The following is a 21,126-nucleotide window of genomic DNA, read 5'->3' as shown; positions in this document are numbered from 1 at the left end:
GCTGTATCCCATTGCTACCTTGTTTGTAGCTGGCCCATAATCTTTGGCCATTTTTATATAGACAAACAGTGAAATACAAAAATAACTTCCCAACTATTTTACCTTTGAATTAAAGTAATTACCCTGTCTCCCAAAAATAAGACACTGTCTTATATATTTTTTTCTCAAGAAGACACACTATGGTTTATTTTCAGGGGATGTCTTATTTTTATTACCATATTTTCTGGTGTATAAGACGAATTTCTAACCCTGGAAAATCTCTCAAATGTTGGGGGGCGTCTTATACGCCGGGTGCAGAAACTTCCGAGCTAGACTGGTCACCGCTTGGTGGGGGGAGCTCAAAAACAGCCGCAGAGCTCCGCTCTGGACCCACAACAAACTCCAACTCCCAGAATCCATAGCAAAGAGCCAGACCTAAAGTTAACGCGTTGCCAAACTTCGTTATTTCTCCAGTGTGGATGCAGCCACAGTTCTCCTCCCTCCTCCTCTTTCTCCCCTGGATCCCATCCTCCATTTCATGCTCCTCAGCTTCACAGCAGCAGCGGAGAGCATGCAAAGCTTGCAGCTGCACCATTTTGCAAGAAAGCAAAGGCAAAGCAATGCAAGGCAATGGGAAAGCGGAGCCAAGCCTCTCCAAATGGGACGTGCAGGCCGGGGCTGGAGGGGAGCCTCTTTTTTTACCCTGCCAAGTCCTGAAGGGGGGTAAAAAAAAAAAGGCCTGGCTTTTTTTTTTAAGATCCTCTCTGGCCCTTCTCTCTCACTCACTATGAAGGAAAGCCAAGAGATAGGGAAGAGGGGAAAGGAGGGGGAAAGGGTGGATCTTTTATTTTTAAACCCCAGAGTGGGTTTTGTGGTGCTGCAAGGACCCACCTCAATGGCGCAAAATAATAATGAGGATTTGCACTAGAAAGGGAGGCTGCATCCACACTGGAGAAATAACCCAGTTTGGTACCGCTTTAACTGCCCTGGCTCAAGGCTAGGAATTCTGGTAGTTGGAGTTGTTGTGGGGTCCGCTCTGGGCCCACACAAAACTCCCACTCCCAGAATTCCACAGCCTTGAGCCAGAAAAGAGTTAAAGCGGTGCCAAACCAGGTTATTTCTCCAGTGTGCATGCAGCCTCCTTTCCTCCCTTTTAGTGCAAAATCCTCATTATTATTTGCGTGTCCCTGTTGTGCTCTTGGACATCTCTGCGGCCTTCGATACCATCGACCATGGTATCTTCTGATCGCCTGGGGGAGTTGCATCGGGGGCACTGCCCTGCAGTGGTTCCGTTCCTCCTCTCCGGTAGTTCCAGATGGTGGGGGTGGGGGACTGTCGCTCCGATAAGAGGGCCCTACATCTGAGGTCCCTCAGGGAGCGATTTTGTCCCCTATGCTATTCAATTTACATGAAGCCGCGGGAGGATCATCCGGAGACATGGGACGCGGTGTTATCAGTACGCTGATGACACCCAAATAGTCTTCTCTGTGTCTTCGACTGATGCAGTGCTAGGGAGGGCATCTCTCCGCTCAATGCCTGTCTGGAGTCGGTAATGGGCTGGATGGGGAAAACAGACTCAGCCTGAAATCCAGAGAAAACGGAAGTACTTGTGATAGGTCCCCCGGTCCCGGGAAGGAAATTTGTCCATCTGTCCTGAATGGGGTCACGCTTCCCGTGAAGGACACAGTTCGCAGTCTGGGGGTGCTTCTGGACTCATCGCTTCACCTGACTCCTCAGGTGGATGCAACAGTCAGAGGTGCCTGTTATCAGCTTCGGCTGATATGCCAGTTGCGACCCTACCTGGCCAGGGGGGCCTTGAAACAGTGGTACATGCACTGGTAACCTCTCGACTCGATTTCTGTAATGCGCTCTACATGGGACACCCTTGTACCAAACTCGGAAGCTACAGTTGGTTCAGAATATGGCAGCAAGGCTGGTCACCAGTAGCTCAGGGCCAGCCCACATACACCTATATTGAAAGATCTGCATGGCGCCAATTCGCTTCGGGCGCAATACAAGGTGTTGGTTTTTACCTATAAAGTCCTAAATGGCTTGGGCCCAGAGTACTTGGAGGACAGCCTCTCCCATATAATCTACCCCGCACTCTCAGGTCAGGTGGGAGACAACTTTTGAGAATTCCCAATGTGAGATATGCGGTGTTGCGCATAGGGCTTTCTCTGCTTCGGCCCCGCAGACTTGGAACTCTCTCCCTGACGAGCTCCGCTCAGCCCCCTCCCTGGAGTCTTTTAGGAAAAACCTCAAGACTTTACCTCTTTCGCCAAGCTTTCCCCCACGTGTCCTAATGCCATCCTTCTCCTTGTGTATTGTGTGTATTGTATGGTTGGAACTGCTTCCACGTGTTTTTACTGGTTTTTAATTATTAGGTTGAATGATGGATTTTATATTTGTATTGTATGTTTTAATATGGGGGGACTCTGATTGTGTAATTTTGTATTTTTATTATTCTGTAAACCGCCGTGATCGAAGGAATGGCGGTATATAAATAAAATCTCATTCATTCATTCATTCATTCATTCATTATTTCTCCAGTGTGGATGCAGCCCAAGTGTGCTGAAAGGGAAAAGACACCTCTCTCTGAGGCATCTCTTAGCTTAACATGCGTTGGAAGAGGGGTAGTCCTTATATGGCAAATATATGTCAAACTCTAACTTTTAACTGGAAAGTGGGGGTCGTCTTATACACCCAGTCGTCTTATACACCGGAAAATACGGTAAGTATGGTACAACAATCTATATTTATTCAAAATAGTTACGTCGTCTTCTTCTGGAACTTCTCATAACTCTCCAAGAATCATTAGCCCAATATTTTCACTCCTTCCCTCCCCGTTCCATGCCATGCCTATCACTTAGTTTATTTTCGGGTATGGCTTATATTGCGCAATGCTTAGAAATCCTGCTACGGCTTATTTTATGGGTAGTCTTATTTACGGGGAAACAGGTATAATTTTGTTTTCCCTCTAATCATTCATCTCTCAACTCATATATGTTAGATGATGGTGTCTTACACTCAGCAAAGTTATATAAAAACCTACTTCTTCGAGAGGACTACCCTGACTATTTTGCCCCAGATGCTCTCCTCCCCCCCCCCCCCCTGTCTGTCAGCCATTGTCAAGCTGGCACGAATTTTATTGTTTTTATTGTACTGTGCTGTTTTTAAATTATGTTTATTGTTTTATTGTTGTATGCCTTTTGCTGTACACCGCCTGATTCTAAAGGGGATAAATAAATAATTTTATTATTATTATTATTATTATATTATATTATTAATGATGAACTCACCCATGTAGATTCATCAAAATTCACACATCTATTAATGTCTGGAGCTATTAATGTTTGCAACAATCCCTAAAATACCCTTACCTCTAGTAGCAGGCCGAGAGGGCAGAAGGAATGTTGGATCTGAGATTTTTTCAAGGTTGGAATCCATGTGTTCCATATCAGACTGACGATCAGTTCCCCATTTGGGCAGGAGGTTAGGGACTGTGAACCCTGAGACACATTCTCCCTCATAGAACCAGTCACTTTGCTCATCATCACCTAAGAGCAAACAAATAAACCAAAACGTTCAAACATCCCAATACCCTGGACTACCATTCTGCTACAAACTCAATATCCTTTTTAAGAAGAATATTCTTAATCTGATGTACCATGCTTACTCACATAGTTAGGATGAAGAGACAACCTTCTATTACATGTATTACATCATGCTTAAACATAATAGTTTTAGTGTTTCAAGGTGATCTTGTCCTTTATGTTTGAGGGCATAAACACACTGTCAAACTGTGAAGTTGTCTACAGTAAGAAATATTTTTAGAAACTGCACTGCATCACAATGTAATTAAAACAAGCGGACCAAAAAAACAAAAAACAAACCAGCAACCTTAAAATGTCCTTAACTAACAACTACACACACACAATCCTTAAAGCAAATCACACTTAATACAATGTTAAAGAGTCATTTCAGACAATTTGTAAATATTTTCCCCTTACTACTACGAAATGGACTGAGAACAGCCTTGTTGCAGAACAATAATTGTTATTCTTTTTTTAAGCTACATGACTATGACACAACAATATACACATTTCAAAAGGCAAGGAATTAATTGAAAAGTAAAAATTTTATGAAATGGTAGAACAACGTGCGTGTGTGTGCGTGTGTGTGTGTGTGTGTGTGTTGAGTGCCTTCAAGTCATTTCCGACTTACGGTGATCCTATGGCAACCTTATCATGGAATTTTCTTGACAATATTTGTTGAGAGGAGGCTTGCCATTGCTTTTCCCTGAGGCTAAGAGCATGGGACTTACCCAAGAAAGATTTTCAGACTAGCACTTACCGTGGAGTGAGCACTCGTAAATTGCTGCTAAAACACTGAGGAAGTGTGTGTGTTTGAAAGCCTGGCTGCTTCCTAAACATCAGGGAACTGTTGGCTCCTCTCCAGCATCCCTGAATTGTTCAGGGGGAGGCAATTTCCTCTGAACGGAAACTTTGCGTTCAGAGGAAATTGCCTCTCCCCGAACAATTCAGGGATGCTGGAGGGGAGCTAACGATTCTCTGGTTTTTAGGAAGTGCACCAGGCTTTCACACACACACGCTTCCTCAACTTTTGAGCAGAGATTTACCAGCGCTTAAGTGCCGGTCTGAAAATTTCCAAGGTCACCCAGCAGTTATCATGGTCGAGCAGGAATCGAACCCTGGTCTCTAGAGTTGTAGTCCACCAACACTCAAACCACTACACAATGCTGACTCTAGCAGGGGATATAGTATCCTTGCATGTGTTACTGTGTGTGAAATAGTGGTTTTTTAGCATTGTCAGTGCTTTCTAATACAGCAGGAAGGAGAATTAAGCAGCAGAAAGGGAGAAACCCTTTTCACTGCTGGATGAGAATTTTTCAACAGCACTGTTTGGAAATTCACAAATTTCTTCCTAACAGTATGAGCTTCAGATTTTTAAAATTCAAATAAGGAAGAAAATATAACTAATAGGATTTGTCTGTTCAGGGAGAAAGTCTAGAATGCTTAGCTCTTAAAAGACTGTGTTTGAAACACTGCATATTTAACCTCATTTATGGTGTTAAGTTAGAACTACCACGTGTTTTTTTTCCTGACTGGCACCTCCCCTTTAACAATTACATGGAGGAAAGCACGATGTGATTCTCTGCATCTAGCAGCTCTTCCACACTGTAGAAATAAAGCAGTTTCACACCACTCTCATGGCTCTATCCTGTGGAATCCTGGGATTTGTAGGTTGGTGAGGCATTCAGCCTGGTCTGTAAGAGAGGTCTGGTGCCTCACCAAACTATAACTCCCAGGATCCCACAGAATAGTCATGGCAGTTAAAGTGGTGTATAACTGCTTTATTTCTGCAGTGTGGATAAACACTAGGAAAAGAACTATTGAATTTAGCCAGTACAGATAGATGGGAATTCAACACATTGTTTGTAAGAACTTAACAGTGTTTATAAATTTCTTCTTAACTAGGATGGAAAGAATCTGAGATTTCAAAAACATCTGAATCAGCAAAATGGATTCTTTTCTTCCCAATAAGAGAAATCTAAGCCATTACATACACTGATGCAGAGGGTACATTTTCTAAGCCACAGAATTTGACAGATCTAGTTCAAGTACATACAAACCGTAAAATCTAGTTCCATAATGATCAAGTTTCAAAGACGCAAAACAGATGCACTATATGACTGCAATATTTCATCTCTTTAGTCTGAACAAAATGTTTATCTCATTAACTCCTCCCTTGAGTTCTATATATTTTAACACCTTTCAGTCCTTTGATTTTTAAAAAACACATGCATCTCCCTCCCTTTCTCTGGCAACAGCGACCATTAATCACAGCTATTTTTGCCTATAATTCCAAATGCAAACTAAAGAACAGAAACACACACCTATTTTTATCTTTTGGTCCCACCACCCATACAGGCACATTTGGTAAGGACAAAACAGGCAGGTTTCATAGTTGTTGTTCCAAGGCTGTGGAATTCCATGCTGCAATAAGCACAAGTGGAACTCTTTCTGCTCTCTTTCCACTAGCAGACAAAGACATTTTTGTTTACTCAGACCTTTGAGTGTTAACTATATGATATAGGTCTTTAAACTGGGCTATGCTTTATTTTATTCATTTTAAAACAGTTTTACATTAATGTCTTTAATATGTTTAATAGCTTTTTAACTTTTGTGTTCCCATTTTTTATCTGTACTGTATTTTGTTTTAACTTATGAGTTGTGTTTAGTCCCACACTGGAAGTAAGGTGAGATATAAAATAAATTCATACACACATACCTTGGCGGCCTTCATCATTGGTGAAAAGACCAGTGTCACTGCTGCTGCACACACTGCTAGTTTCACTGGAAAGAGAATACAGCAAATTAAACACATGAATATTTGAAATGTAAACTTCACCAAAGCCCAACACTTCAAGGAGGGTTCCAATGCAGCACAAAACCATAATAGCTTAAGTCATCTCTACAGTTTGGATGCCAAAAGACACTAAAATGTGCAGCACTGGAGTGACCTATGAAGTCAGATGAACATCGCATATGGCAGAGATGAGCAGAAGAACTGTTGATTGATCTCTGAATAATCAGCAGTAGATTGCCAATGATTTCCAATGCCTAAGTGGTTAAAAATAACAGGAACAAAATTACTATCATAGCCTAACTCAACTTACTGCTTAAATGAAGACACCTTGGAATAAGGAGTGTTTTTTTGTCAGCAAGGTCTGTGAGCCACATCTGTAGAATTCAAAAACCAATTCCTAGCAACAGATTCCAACTGGTGGATCTTGGGTTCTATTAATATTATAAGAATTCTGCAACCCAAAAGCCTGTTCATCCTGACACAAAGTGATGAAAAATTCAGTAATAAAGACATGAAATAAGTCTAAATGAAGGATTAAATTATTCAATACCAAATCTAAATGTAACGTTTAATGGTAGAATTAGAACACTTGTAAAGAAGAAACACTTCCACTGAAGAGACAAAAAGTCACATTTACATACAAGAAATACACACTCAGGAAGCACAACACTTTTCAGAATGCCACCTGTTTATGCAATATTTATTATTTTATTTATTTTATTTAGCAGTTACCTGCTGCCCTTCAGTTTAAAAGTTCAGAAAAAGTGGCCAGAATCCTGTTGGGGACTTTGCCTTTACAAATTGATTTTCATCTATGGGAATTACAACTGAGCAGTTTCAAAACATGTCACTCCAGTAAGGGGCTGCTGTTACATGGGGGAAAAGGCAAAGTGAAAGATGCACACTGGGACACCAATTAGGTAAAGCCCAATGTACATCAAGACACCCTTGCTGGTATCCTGTTACACATCATCAAAATTCACTACCAGTGTTTCTTAACACCTTTGCTACATAGCTAAGTACTATATATAGAGTTAGTTAATGCAGGCTGTGTGTGATAGAGTATTTGACCAGTTTTCATAAAGAAATAAATGAAGTTTTATGACATAACATTAGAACTTGTTGTTGTTGTTGTTGTTGTTATCTGCCCTTGAGTCGATGATGACCCATAATAACCCTGTGGATGAGACATCTCCAAGACACTCTAGCCTCCACTGCTCAGCCTAGTTCCTGCAAAACCTTAGTAGAGTTCATCTATCTAGAATGCGACCTTCCTTTTTTTCTGCTTTCCCCCATTTTTCCTAGCATTATTGTTTTTTCCAATGAGGCATGCCTTCTTATATGTCCAATGTACAACAGCCTCAGTTTTGACATCTTGGCTTCCAGGGACACTTCTGCTTTGATCTGCTCTAGGACCCACTTGTTTGTCTTTAGAACTGCAAACAGTAAAAAAATGTGGGAGAATTTTTTAAATGAAGAATTAACAAAACCAGGTATGATAACATTAGTAGGCCTGGGCAAATAAAGAGGTCTTTGTTTAACACCAGAAAAATATTCAGACCTGATGCCTGAAATTCCTGTTTGGGGTGGGCATTCTATAAGCATGATGTGGCTACTGAAAATCCTTTCCAGTTTCTGTCTACTTCAGAATGTGATCAGAGAAGGGAGGGGGTGAGAACCAGACCATGGCCTCTGGCAAAGATAAGATTTAGTTTCATGAAAGAGAAGATGGTCCTCTAGAGCATAAGCTACTTAAGGATTAAGTGATCACCAGCACCTTGTATTGTGTCCAGATCTGGGAGGGCTGATTTGCTGTCCTTAGCCACTTCCAATTACCAACTACAGTCTACAATAGTAGTTTCCAGTTACAAAAGACATGGTGAGGACAAAGTGTCTCCGCATTCTTTGGCACTGTACAACTGTAGAAATATGAGCAAATGGAATGCCTTTACAGAAAAAATAATTATAGTGAATCATATATTCTCCTGAAGTAGTTCAAGCAATCTGTTAGAAGATAATTAGAGTATAAAGAAAATGAGCACAACTGATTGGGTGTTTGCAAGGAGAAATAAATGATGACATGAGACAAATTTCATGAGCAGAGGCAACATTACAGAATTTCTCAACCTTGCAGTCATTTCTTTCCTCTTACTGATGAAACCATGTTCTAACCAACAGCCTGATATTAAATCAGTTAACTAGAATAAAGAGACACCACTGACATAATCTGATGGATTATTTTTTTTAAAATATATTTTCACTTGAGGAGGTAAGGGAGAATTGAACTTTAGGCAGGATGATAATGAATTCATACCAGTGAATTTGATTATTTTTCAATTGACTTCCCTGTCTTTAATTTTTACTTGGATACAAGTTATGTTTAGTTTCCAAACAGCATTTTTCTGGATATTTTATAGCTATTTTGAAGAAGTCAAGTAAACAATTGACAGCATGCCACATAACATTTCCTAGTAGACAATTTTTCTTTCTTTCACATTCATAAAGTAATTTTGCAAAACAGATCTAAAATGCTGTAATGATAAGGAGTGTCTTTGTTTCTTGTTAATAAAATGAAAGACTATAGTGGGAAAGAACCACAACCAAATGTAATAAACACAGGGTATAATCCCTGATCACAATATCACACATGGTAATTAGTGAATAAAAGCAAGTATCAATGCAATTATTACCCCTTCCCCAACTAGAAGCGACCTACTGACTCAATGGGAACTTGTCAACAATCAACAACAAAAATGAACACTTTTGTCAGTTCCACCAATTCAATGGCTTACTCTAATTAGAACAACAACTGATTTAGGCTACATTTAGGCCAATTCTGTGGGGTGAATTTCTCTTCTACTTTTATGCCACATATGACTATTACAGGTTTATGTGATCAAATTGCCCCAGCACCACAACCAGTTGCTAAGATAGTAATTTCTGTGTCCTTATTTGTAAGGCTGCCACTTAGCCACAATGATACTGGATATCTTAAGTGGCTATGTCTCTACATAACCTACCTCAGAGGATTTTTGAGGAGATACATCACACTCTGAACAATGTAAATGAAGTTTGGGATAGAGATAGAACTAAATATAAGACAAATTATAATAATTGACTTTTTAATACCTAAATAAAATTTAAATATAACAAAATCCAAAAATCAGCAATACCTTTAGTGGCCAACCAAAATGCATGAAATGCAACATGCAAGTTTATGAAGCTTCGCTGGATTTTTCATCAGGCAAAAATGTTTAAAATTATACAGAAGAAGAAAAGTGATGTTGTTAAGCCAAGCCTACAATTTGTCTCAGATGTTATGTATGTTGTTAATTAAGATGGTCTAGATGGGATATCAATGCAGGCAGAGGCCGCTTCTCTTCTTGGATATGTGGGTACAAGGGACAAAGGGCAATAAAAAGGTAATAAAATTTGAGCCAGAATGGTGTAGCAGTTTGAGCACTGGACTACAAATCTGGAGACTAGGGTTCAAATCTCTACTTCACCATGGAAACCCACTGTGTGTGACCTTAAGAAAGTCACACTCTTTCAATCTTAGAGGGAAGCAAAAGGCAAACTCTTCTCTGAAGAAATTTTGCCAAGAAAATCCCATGATGAGGTTGTCATATGCTGGAAATGACTTGAAGGCACACAAGAACAAGAACTACTACTACTACTAAAATTTCAGCTCCATTAGGAACAGAAACGTAAATCTGCTTGAAGTCCAGGCTGCCCTGACCAGTGCAAAGTTTAAAAGTGACTGAGTCATAATTCTCTTTTGTTTATAAGAAAACTTTGAGGGGACAAAACCCTCTGTGAAGCAGTTAAGAGCGTAATTTGAACAACAGAAAATACCAGCTTTCCAAAAACAAGTTTTTTTGTTTTGTTCTGCAGCTTTACAAAAAGATGACATATCTAATCTGCTGCTGCAATAAAAGGGGAGGGTACACAGAGCTTTGCATATGACGTTTTCTTCCCCCATCATTCTGGACTGTGTAACTGGCTGTCCAAAAGAAAACAATGTGTCTCTACACTCATATCAAAAACTGTCAAGGTAAAGATGATACAGGTATCTAGTATTAGACCTCTTAACTTCACTTTGGGACAGGATGGTGACACGATGGGTAACACCTGCTAACCAAGTGGCTTACTTATCATTAAAAGTTATTTTAGAAATATTAGTCGATTGGTCAATGCCAGACTATCTGGCACTTTTTTCTACTGGAATATAAAACTATCTCTCTACCTAATATCAGGTCTGTATAGGCATACTGCAGTATATGTTACAGTCTGCTCAATACATCTGGGTTCGATAAAAGTACAAGTTGAACTTATCACAAACTCTAGTAAAAGCAGTGGGCTCTGTAATTTGTATTAATTCCTCTAGGCTGTCTTTTGTAGTTTTCATTGAGAAGGTGCTACAAGTCCCATTACAAAATCTACTTTTGCAGCTACATTGGGCCCTTCTTATACGTGGGGGATCTGTTCTGGAACCACCCCCCAGTGTATAGGAAAAAAACGCATACGGTGAAAGCCTATTTATTCTTATGGTGGCACGCTCATGGTGTGGCCACCATTTTGTCCTATGGGGCTTGCCGTACATGTAAGCTCAAAGCCGCGTACAGCAAGCTCGTGTATGGCGCCGCACACTATATCACCATCTCAATTCTAAATTTGGTGCAGCCATGAAAAACATCAGCACATGATTACATGGACACTGATAGAATCTTCTAGACAAGGTCTTCTTATTTTAGCTAGCTATCAGAGTATATAATGTCTATCATCTCCTCCTCCATAGATATTTATAATGTCTGGCTTTTGAAGTACCATCAACTCTCCAAATCCCCAAGATAAAACAGTGGAATAAATCTAAATGAATAAACTGCATTGCTCTTATAGGTCTGCAGAACTAGTCAGTCAAGTCTTCCAATCACAACTCCAGCCTAAAGATACATGCAAAGGAACCCCAATTCTTGCACACTGCACATATACATGGGAAAGCACAACAGCATTTAGTACAGACCAAGCAGTCCAGTAAGCACTGATTAATGACCTCCAGTTACAATGGAGGCTACTTACCTTAACCACAAAATAATGAATGATATTGATCCAACAAGCTACTGCTATAGAGAGTTATTGATCACCCAATCTTTGGCTAAAATGGCCCTCATTTAGCAGCCACAGTGTTGCAAACACCTGGAGCAAAGCATACTTATAATTAAATAGTTTGAAAGAGTTAAAGTGAGAGGTGATGGACAGATCCTAGCTCTCCTCCATTTAGTCCTGCTCTTGAGCTATTGTTTGTGTCAGGAAAGGTATTGATTTTCTATAAAAATAAGAAAACAAGAGGCACCAAGGGGCTACAGAAGGTCAGGCTGGACTGAAGGAGGAGGGGAACCTAAACACTCTGTCTCTGTCACTTGCCTTCTAGGAACAGAAATTTTTTTTCTTTCTTTCCTGGGTGGCAACCTCTAACACATCAGATCAGCCAGACTCTCAAATGCCACTTCAGGCTATACTAAATACATTCCCATCAAAAGGAGAAGGAAGTGAGCTACAAAGAAGGAAACCAGTGGACAGTCCAACAGCCTAGTATAAAACAAACTATGAAACACATCTACTAACAGGAACATTCAGCATGATATTTTAGTTGGAATGTAGCACTACAAGAAAAAGTCAATTAGGATGGCTCTAGTGTCACAATGAACTACAATTCCCAGGATTCCCTAGCACTGAGCCAGGGCAATTAAGGCAATCTCGAACTGGATTATTTCTGCAGTGTTTTGGACCTAGGTGTACCAAGAGGAGGTTATATCATAAGCAGCTAAATCAAACCAAAGAAGCTGGATCAAATTGTTTGACTCTAGTAATAAAGATTCATTTTTACTTTTTCTATGAACTTTAATTTTCCATAATTGTACTTATGTCTCTTCAAAAATATAGGAGCTTTACAAAATACATCATAAGTAGAGCTATTTTAGATGGCACAAAGTTTGGAGCTTCCTAGAAAATAATTCATAGCAGACACCTTAGGACTCACTTCTAAGTAAACATGCACAGTATACATATGCAAGACCCCATTCATATTCACCCTGAAGATAACATATGTAACACTAGACTGTAATCCAAAACATACAAGGTTTTACTTCTACAATTTTAACTAGCCACTCATTTTTAACAGCATGCCGACTAATCCTTCTACGTTAATATTGAGGTGATAACTCACCACAAATATGAAGGACACTTGCATATCAAAGGCTAGATCCGAGCTTCCAGCGAATGGAACTCATATCACAGTAGTGCCTGCTGAAAGAAGGGATGGAAGCAATATTTGCCTTTAGCTCAGTCTTTCTATACCTCCCTGTGTGCCCTGAAAAGCTCACAAAAAGGGTATGAGAGGCAAAATGGGGAAAATATAAGGAGACCTTACATTTGTTAAGGACAATCTAAATCCAACCTTAAAGCAGAAACTATTTCTCTCCTGATCTGTGCCACTTAAACTTCACATATTTCTTCAATGTAATTGGTTAACTGAAACTGCCACCTCTCTACCATTTAACCATGGCATCAACATTGCACTAAAAAGGCAACAGAATCAGTAACATTTAAAATTAGCAGACTTCTGGCATCCAACTTATGCATTTAATACTTTACATCTTTTCATAGGCCAGATGCATGGTGTACAGGGAGAAATGTTAGCCATCAGTCAGAAGGAAGGAAAATGCAAGAAAAAGACTACAATAATTATGTTAAAATATAAAATGTAAAAATTCACAAAACTAAGTTGGTAACACAAATATCCTGGCACTGGTAACTTCACATCTATAGTGGGATGAAAGAAAGCTATCTTGATTCAGAACGTGTTGAGAACTGTAGTTTAGCACTAAAGTCTACTCTCTTGAAATGAACATTAGAAAAAGGAAGCAAGGTACTAGATAATAACACTGGAACAGTAATTTTGTTTTGACACAGCTTTCACATTTTTAAACTCATACCTCTAAGGTTTTCAGTTAAAGAGGGAAAAGCAAATGAATAAGAGGATAACAATTAAGACCTTTACAGATTCCAGATGCAACTCTTGTAAAAATTTTAATTTTATATTGTTATTGTAGCTGAACTAATTATTAAATACATTTGTTCAAAGTTTTTATACCCTAATACCCAACTACTGGTGATGATGCTTGGCAAAGGAGAAGGCAGCAGGAAAACAGAAAAAACCCAATACAGATGGATAAACCTTGGGCCAAAACAGGCTGCAGAAATAATCCAGTTTGAGACCACTTTAACTGCCCTGGCTCAATGCTAGAGAATTCTGGGAACTGTAGTTTGTGAGATATTTAGCTTTCTCTGTTAGACAGCTCTGGTGCCACAACAAACTACAGTTCCCAAAATTCTCTAGTGCTAAACCAGGGCAGTTAAAGTGTTCTCAAGATGGATTATTTCGGCAGTCTATTTTGGCCCCCAGTCAAGGAAGCCATGGGCTCTGATTTGCAGGACCTCACGAGAGCTATGGATAACACAATGACATGAAGGTCTTGTGGTGGAAATTCCTTTTTGAAATATAAAAGCTATAGAAAGATGGAGTCACCTTTGTTAGCCAGAGAAATGGTTTTTGAAATAAAGGCTTGGAGTTACTAGAGCAAAGGAATAGTGAGTGCATCTTGACCTAGATGGAAGCTGGCACCAGTAAGAAAGACATAACATAAACTACTGAGATATGGATACATAGTAGACATTTAGAAGCAAGGTTAGAAGGGAAAGCCACTGAATTCCTACAGGAGGGGTAAATAGTGATGATGCAGTTTTAATGTATGCATGTATTTCTGTTCTGATTGTAAGAATTCTATATGTTTAAATTGTAATTAGCCAATCAGGTGTATTGAAGAAGCCTCTTTGTCTTGAATAATATAAAAAGAGCCATTTTGTCTTGTTCGGGGTTCTCAGCTTTTTGGAACTTGAATTCCACTGAGTTCAATGTTTTCCTTTGTCGACAAATGGAAATAAACTTATGGATTTTCAATTATTAGGTCCTCTTGCTGATCCTTTGCTCTGCAAATCCTAGAAATCTAAGTTTCCTGAAATTTCTGTTACAGTCTCTTATTCATAGGGTCACCATAAACTGAAGTTTAACAACAGAAATTTGACTATTGAAATACTTGTCACAATGACAGAAGGATTAATACTCTCATCGGTTTATATGACTTGCTTTGTTATGGAGAAAGAACTGTGTTAGGGCCAAAATACTCTGTAGCAAAAAGGTATCTTGTCCAGGTATTTCATCATTAAGCCACAATACATGTAAACCCAACCCAAACACTCAGCAAACTGCTGAATTAGGCAACAAGTTATAATTCAGCACTGATAAATGTATTAAGTTCAGGAACAAATAGAAAGTTAACAAAGTGTTTATACCAAGAGATGCACTTGCTCCTCAGATATCTAGCAGAAGTAGCAACCTAGGCACTGCTGTTGAGAAAATACACACTGCTGACCATAACTCAGTGGCAAAGCACATGCTTTTCATGCTGCAGGACCCAAGTTCAATCTCCAGCATTTCTACATAAGGTTGGAACACATTTCTCCCTGAGTTTCTGACAATCACCATAGGAAATACTGAGTTAGATGGATCAGTGATCTCACTCCATATAAAACAGTATTGTATGTTCAAAGATGCAGTTTGAAATAGTATAATGTTTCAAACATTGTATACTGAAAAGTAGTTTGAACACACTATACTATCTTTAATACTTCCAAATGAACTGAAAGTCCCCTTTTGACATTTTCAAAACATAAGAGCCACTTGTAAGGTGGAGCTCAGGGGAAATTTGATGGTCACTGGTAAGCAAGGGGTGAAGCAGATGGCCGGAAGTGGGCCACTGCTTGCAGTCACAAGTCATGCTGGTCAGGAGTCAGTTTAAGCTGACTCCTTTTTTTATCTGGTCCTTTGGACTGGAGGGCGGTGTTGGAGCAGTTTCCAGCCGCTTTGGGGGCAACAATGCTTAGCCATAAATTCCAATACCAAGAACACATTATATTTGTTTTAACAATTCATCTCAAATAATAGAGAGGAAGTCACATAGCAATCCTTCTATTCAGTTTTGTCAAACGTTCTCCCTTTGTAGGATTCATTCCACATGTTATATGAAACACTTTCCCACAGTTAAGCTTTTCTGCAGGAAATCTGTCCATGCACACAAGCTGGCAACTGGAAGTGTTACAGAAAAAAGTGGGAAGGGTCACTCTCTTTCACACCCTTTTCAGGAAAAAAAATGTTCTTACATGACAGTGTGATGGATGCACTGTGATGGACAACAACAAGCAAGCCAGACTGATCAAGCTTGTTGTAGCTGTTCCTGGTCATACCTATCTGGCAAAACAGATTTTCTGCAAAGGGTCGTCAACAATGGATACAGTTATCTTCCAAGAACAATAGTTCATGTCATACGAGTAAAAGCAGAACCAAAAGAACAGACAAAACTAGTTAGAGGAGAAACTAGCTACTTCTAAACCAATGAAAAGGAAAGGTGGAGATATCTCACCATTCAGACATGTTTTCATCAGAGCCCTGCTTCTGTTCATCTGCTTCACACTCCATCCTCTCATTCCGCCCTCCCTTGTTGAGGAAGGCCCTAGTCTCTGCTGAGTCACACAATCCGCGGGTGGATGAAGTCCAAGGAGCATTTTCCTTCCAACGGGACAAGCGTTGCTTCTTAGCAGACTTGAACCTGCAACCCTTTTCATAACTCCATTCTGATACTCTGAGTTTCTGCTGAAGACTAGCAGCTACCTCTGACGTCATACGCTTAACTTTTCGGCGGCGCCTCAATGGTCGGCAAGGTGCATTCTCAGTGAATGAGTCTGACTCATGCCATGAGTGCGGCTTACTCTTGACAGTGGCACTGAGTGCTGGATGACATTTGGATCCTGCCATGTCATCCGAGTCACTGAAGTTGGCAGTCAGCACCTCCCGACAGTCCTCCACTACTTCATCTAGACTGGATTCAGAGGCACCACTGTAGCAACAAGCATGCTCAGCTTGGTGTGTGAGGTCTGAGCGCCGCTTGCGTCCCCGCCTCTTGCGAAGCTGTCGACGCTGCTGTCTTGGGCTGAGAGTCATTTCTTCCCACAATTCATCCAGCTTGTTTTGCTCAGATGTCTGCTCAAGGGCTGAGGCCAAATCATGTACCAACTCATCCATGGGCAAAATCTATCAACAGAATTATATAAAGAATTAACCCACAGCCATTATGTTAGCAGATCAAATCCATATCACCTATCTTCAAACTATCCAGTCTAACTACTGAACTCTTTTGGAAAACTATCACAAATTCTGATTGTCATTTTTCTAGAGATATACTTCATCTGTACACCTAAGTGGTCTTTTTTGCATGCTCCATGGCCACTTTCCTGCTTATGAGGACCTGAAGAAATAAGACTACAACTAATGAAAACTCATTTGAAAAGGAAATTTTGTTTTGCCAGTTTAGAGTAAATAGGAAGTGTCATGGAACTACTGTGAATTCTCTAATTAGTTTAAGCTACACAGGATCCCTCAACAAACTCTAGGGTGACAATTGTGTGAGTAGTTGCAAAACCCACCACAATTTAATATCCAATCACTATGTTTCATTTTCTCAGGAAGTCTATATATAGATGTGAAGACATGGGAGAAAAATCTCCCTCAGCCTGTGGGGAGGACAGAAAAAGGGGTCCTTGCCCCAGGCCTTCAGCTCTCCATCCACACAATAATTTCCAGATTGCAGTTCCTGCCTCTCAACGTAACTACCTTAATGGATTGTTGGGGGAAATAAGAAGAGGGAGAGAGATAAGAATGTGCATCATTCTGAATTTCTTGGAGGCAAAATGCATCAAATGGTAATATTTAAATGGCCTGGCATCCCCAAAGCCTTTAAAATAATTTTGGACACCAGATATTAAATGTAAGGGGTCATACGTGTAGCATGTACATGCTACAAGAGAAAAGAGGGACTAGCCAAACTTATAATGAAAGGATCAATTTGGTAAAACTATATATACAATGGGCCCATCCTTATACAGCGGATTTGCCGCACGGATTGAGCTCCCACGGATGCAAACCCATGTCTCCCCAATGACGCGAGCCACCATTGGCCACCAAAGTCCCTCCCCTCCCCACCCCTCTTTCCCTCCCTTCTTCTTTCCTTCCTTCCCTCCCGGCCTCCCTCCCTCATTCCTTCCCTTTCTGCTCATCTCCTCCTCACCGCCACCACGGAACCTCATCTTTGCCACTACCGCTGCCTTCAGCCTCCTCGCCGCCACAGGAATGGCCAGTGGTGGTGTTGGAGGCCAGAGGGCCTCCAGGCCGCCACTCAGCCCTCCGGGCGGTGAGGAGGACGAGGCTGGGCCTCCAGCACTGCCACTGGCCTCCTCACTACCTCTGCAGAAGGGCCGGGTGGCAGCCTGGAGGCCTTTTGGCCTCCCACACCACCACCAGGCCTTTTCCGTGGCGGCCTGCAGCAGCGGCAAGGAGGACAAGGCAGCAAAGCAAGAGGTCAGGTGGCAGTGCTGGAGGCCTTGAAGCTCTGGTGCTGCTGCTCCTCCTCCTCACCACTCTTGCGGGAGGGCGGTGGGCAGTGCTGGGGCTCTTGGCTTGGAGTCAGTGAGGAGGCGGAGCAGCAACGCCAGCCCAGAGGCCTTCAAGGCCTCCAGCACCAAGCCCCCTCCTCTCACCACTGCCATCCGACTCTTCATGGCGGTGGCAAGGAGGCCGAGGCAGTGAGGAGGAACGGGTGGCAGGTGCTGGGGCCAAGCCTTGTCCTTCTCGCCACTGCCACCACCACTGCAGATGGGCTGGGTGGCAGTGAGGATGAGGCTTGGCCAAAGCAGCGAGGGCAAGCAGCAGCGTGAGGACAAGTTCCATGCACAGTAGTGAGGAGGAGGTAAGCATGGGGGGAAGGAATTAGGGAGGGACGGAAAGAAGGAAGGAGGGAGGAGGGAGAGAGGAGGGGAGAGGAACTTTTGTCCCCAATGGTGGCACTCATGCACTGCACTGACATTGGGGAAATGGGACTCTTGAGCATACCGGATTTTGGTATGCGCAGGGGGACCAGAACAGACACATATATCAAGGGCCTACTGTATATTAGGTTTGCACATTTTCTGTTCAACCATAAATCGCCTAAGAACAGACAACTTTCTGTTTCTTCTAGTCGCTCATGGCACCAGGATGGCAGGGCATCCCTTTTACTGTTTCTCCTTTACAAAAAATCTGACACAGTTCACTCCAGCTGTTTTGTTGTCTTGTTGTTGCTATGTGCCTTCAAGTTGTTTCTGATTTATGGCAATGTATCATGGAGGTTTCTGGCAAATTTGTTCAGGAGGAGTTGCCGCAGATGGCTGAGAGCATGCGCACTTGCCCAAGGTCACCAGTGAGTTTCATGGACAAGCTGGGAATTGTTAACCCTGGTCTCCGAGTCACAGTCCAACACTTAAACCACTATGCCATGGTGACTAAACACTTAAACTACTATGCTGCCCCCAGCTCCCACCACTTACTTTAGGAAGTGTGTAGCCAGCCACGAGTCATGCTTGAATTTCAACCCCTGCTTTCTTTATCAGGCAGCCTACAACCCCATAGCCCTAATACCTCTCAGATAGACTGTGAATGGAGGACAATGGCAATAAGGGTCCTGCTCCCCTATTCCAGAGCCAGGCACCCATATTTGTGCCAATGGCTACAGAGATCTCCTCTTCCTGGACTTCACCAAGGACCAGCACTGGTCAAGCGACACCACTTTGGCAGCCTCGGCAGAGACACATATGTGCTGGACAAGATGACAATCTGTCCCTAGGTAAAGTTACCAGAGGGTCCTCCTTATCAAGGCATGCCCTATATTTCAGCCTTCTGTCCAGGGAATTTCAAAATGTCATCCATTTTGAGCCTAATTAAGAAGCATGGAATTTACATTATATGAGTGTTTTAGCTTTTTAACTATTTGCAGTGGCCCAGCCCTACATTGCGGTGAGGACATCTGGTCACCCTGATCGAAGTATCAGGCAATGGGATCTTGTAGCGCTTTGGGGACCAAAGAGAGCAGCTGGTAGCAATAACTTCCAGACTTTGCGCAGCATTTGCATCTGAGGAAGTAGAGTCGACTTCAAGTCTACCAACTTCTTTCAGTTGGTCTAAAAGATGGTGATGCAATATCCTTTGCAGGCTGATTTTCCCGACTAACTGGCTGTGTCTTTGAATCCTGCCGTCTGTATAGAGTTCTACTTTCCTTGGCAATGACTGGTGCTGATGGGAGTTGTGGGCCCAAACCTCTGGAAAAGTAAAAGATTCCCCCTCCCCAAACAAACATTAAAAAAAAATACAACATATTTTTCTATTATGGCTCATTGTCTTTACCTAAAGGAACCATGCGGCATAGCAGTTTGATATGTTTGGACTATGACTCTCGAGACCCGGTTTGAATCCCTGTTTGGCTATGAAAACCACTGGTGAACTTGGCAAGTCCCACACTTTAGCCTCGTGGGAAAGCAGCCAACCCTCTTTGGAACAAACCTTGCCAGGAAACCCCTAAACAGCTTTGCCCCCTCCGGGTCACCATAGCTGGAATGAAGGCACCAACAAAAACAGTAGACAGCTAGTGTGGTGTAGCAGTCTGAATTTTGAATCTGTGACTTGGGAGCCCAGGGTTCAATTCTCAGCCCCCACCCTAAAAACCACTCTCTCAGCCTCAGAGGACAGCAATGGCACACCTCCTCTGAACACATCTTGCCAAGAAAACTCCCATGATGGCTTCTCCTAAGGTCCACCTAAGTTGGATGGAAACCCACTGTGGGCAATGTGACACTCTCTCAGCCTCAGGGGTTGTTATAAACCCCCTCTGAGGGGAAACCTGAATCACAGAGTTGGAAGAGACTGGCCTCCGATTTAAAGACCTCCAAGGAGGGAGACTCCACCAATTCCACTGAGGGAGTGTCTTCCACTGTCAAACAAACGCCTTACTGTCAGGAAGTTCTTCTAAAGTCGCGAGGTGGAGTCTCTCTCTCTTCTGTAACTGCATCCATTGCTCTGTTCCTATTCTCTGGAGCAGCAAAAAACAAGTTGCTTCTCCTCATATAACATCCCTTCAAATATTTAAACAGGGCTATCATTCACCTCTTAATCTTCTCTTCTCCAGGCTAACATCCCCAGCTCCTAATTATTCCTCATCAGGGCAAGGTTTCCAGACCTTTCACCATTTTAGTCACCCTCCTTTGGCCACGCTTCCAGTTTCTCAACTCTTTTTTAAATTGTGGTGCCCAGAACTTGGACACCATATTCCAGGCTGGGGCCTGCCAGAGCCAGAATACAGTGGCAACTACTACTTCTTTGATCTAGACACTACTTTTATTGATGCAGCCTAGATCGCATTGGCCCTTTTTAGCTGCCGATTCAAACCGGCACGGAAACCCCATGACAGCGTCCCATCATGAGTCGGTGTTATTGGGCAGGCACCCAAAACACACACATCCACTGAGATGAGAGAGAGAGACACAGTTTCCGGCAGTGCTTTCCCTTCCTCCCCCTCTCCTCCTCCGGGAAGGCCACCGCCCTCTCTTCCCAAGGCCAGCCCGGAGGGCCTTGAGCTGTCAAGGGGAGGAAAGGCGGCCTGGGGCCTCCTCTCTCCCTACCCGGCGCTCACCCGGGTCCCCGCGCATCGCTCAGGCTATCCAGCCGCCCGCCTAGGCCTCTCGGGCAGCGAAACTCCACCCTAGTCGCTTCCCAAACGG

At 42.1% G+C, this 21,126-nt stretch overlaps 1 protein-coding gene across 1 annotated transcript in view; it reads right to left on the bottom strand.

Annotated features, from left to right (window-relative positions):
* The window catches only part of GPATCH2L (G-patch domain containing 2 like), a 44,898-nt gene extending 28,158 nt beyond the window's left edge, over positions 1-16,740 (bottom strand). The window contains 3 exon segments of the mRNA XM_042467001.1: positions 3,360-3,536; positions 6,292-6,356; positions 15,909-16,740. Coding sequence (XP_042322935.1) covers positions 3,360-3,536; positions 6,292-6,356; positions 15,909-16,567 — 901 coding nt within the window. The 5' untranslated portion in view covers positions 16,568-16,740.
* Between the last annotated feature and the right edge of the window lie 4,386 nt (positions 16,741-21,126).

The sequence above is a fragment of the Sceloporus undulatus genome, chromosome 1 (genome assembly GCF_019175285.1).
Source record: "Sceloporus undulatus isolate JIND9_A2432 ecotype Alabama chromosome 1, SceUnd_v1.1, whole genome shotgun sequence".
NCBI lineage: Eukaryota > Metazoa > Chordata > Lepidosauria > Squamata > Phrynosomatidae > Sceloporus > Sceloporus undulatus.
Note: the sequence above shows the minus strand (reverse complement) of the source record. Positions and strands in the feature narration are given on the sequence as shown.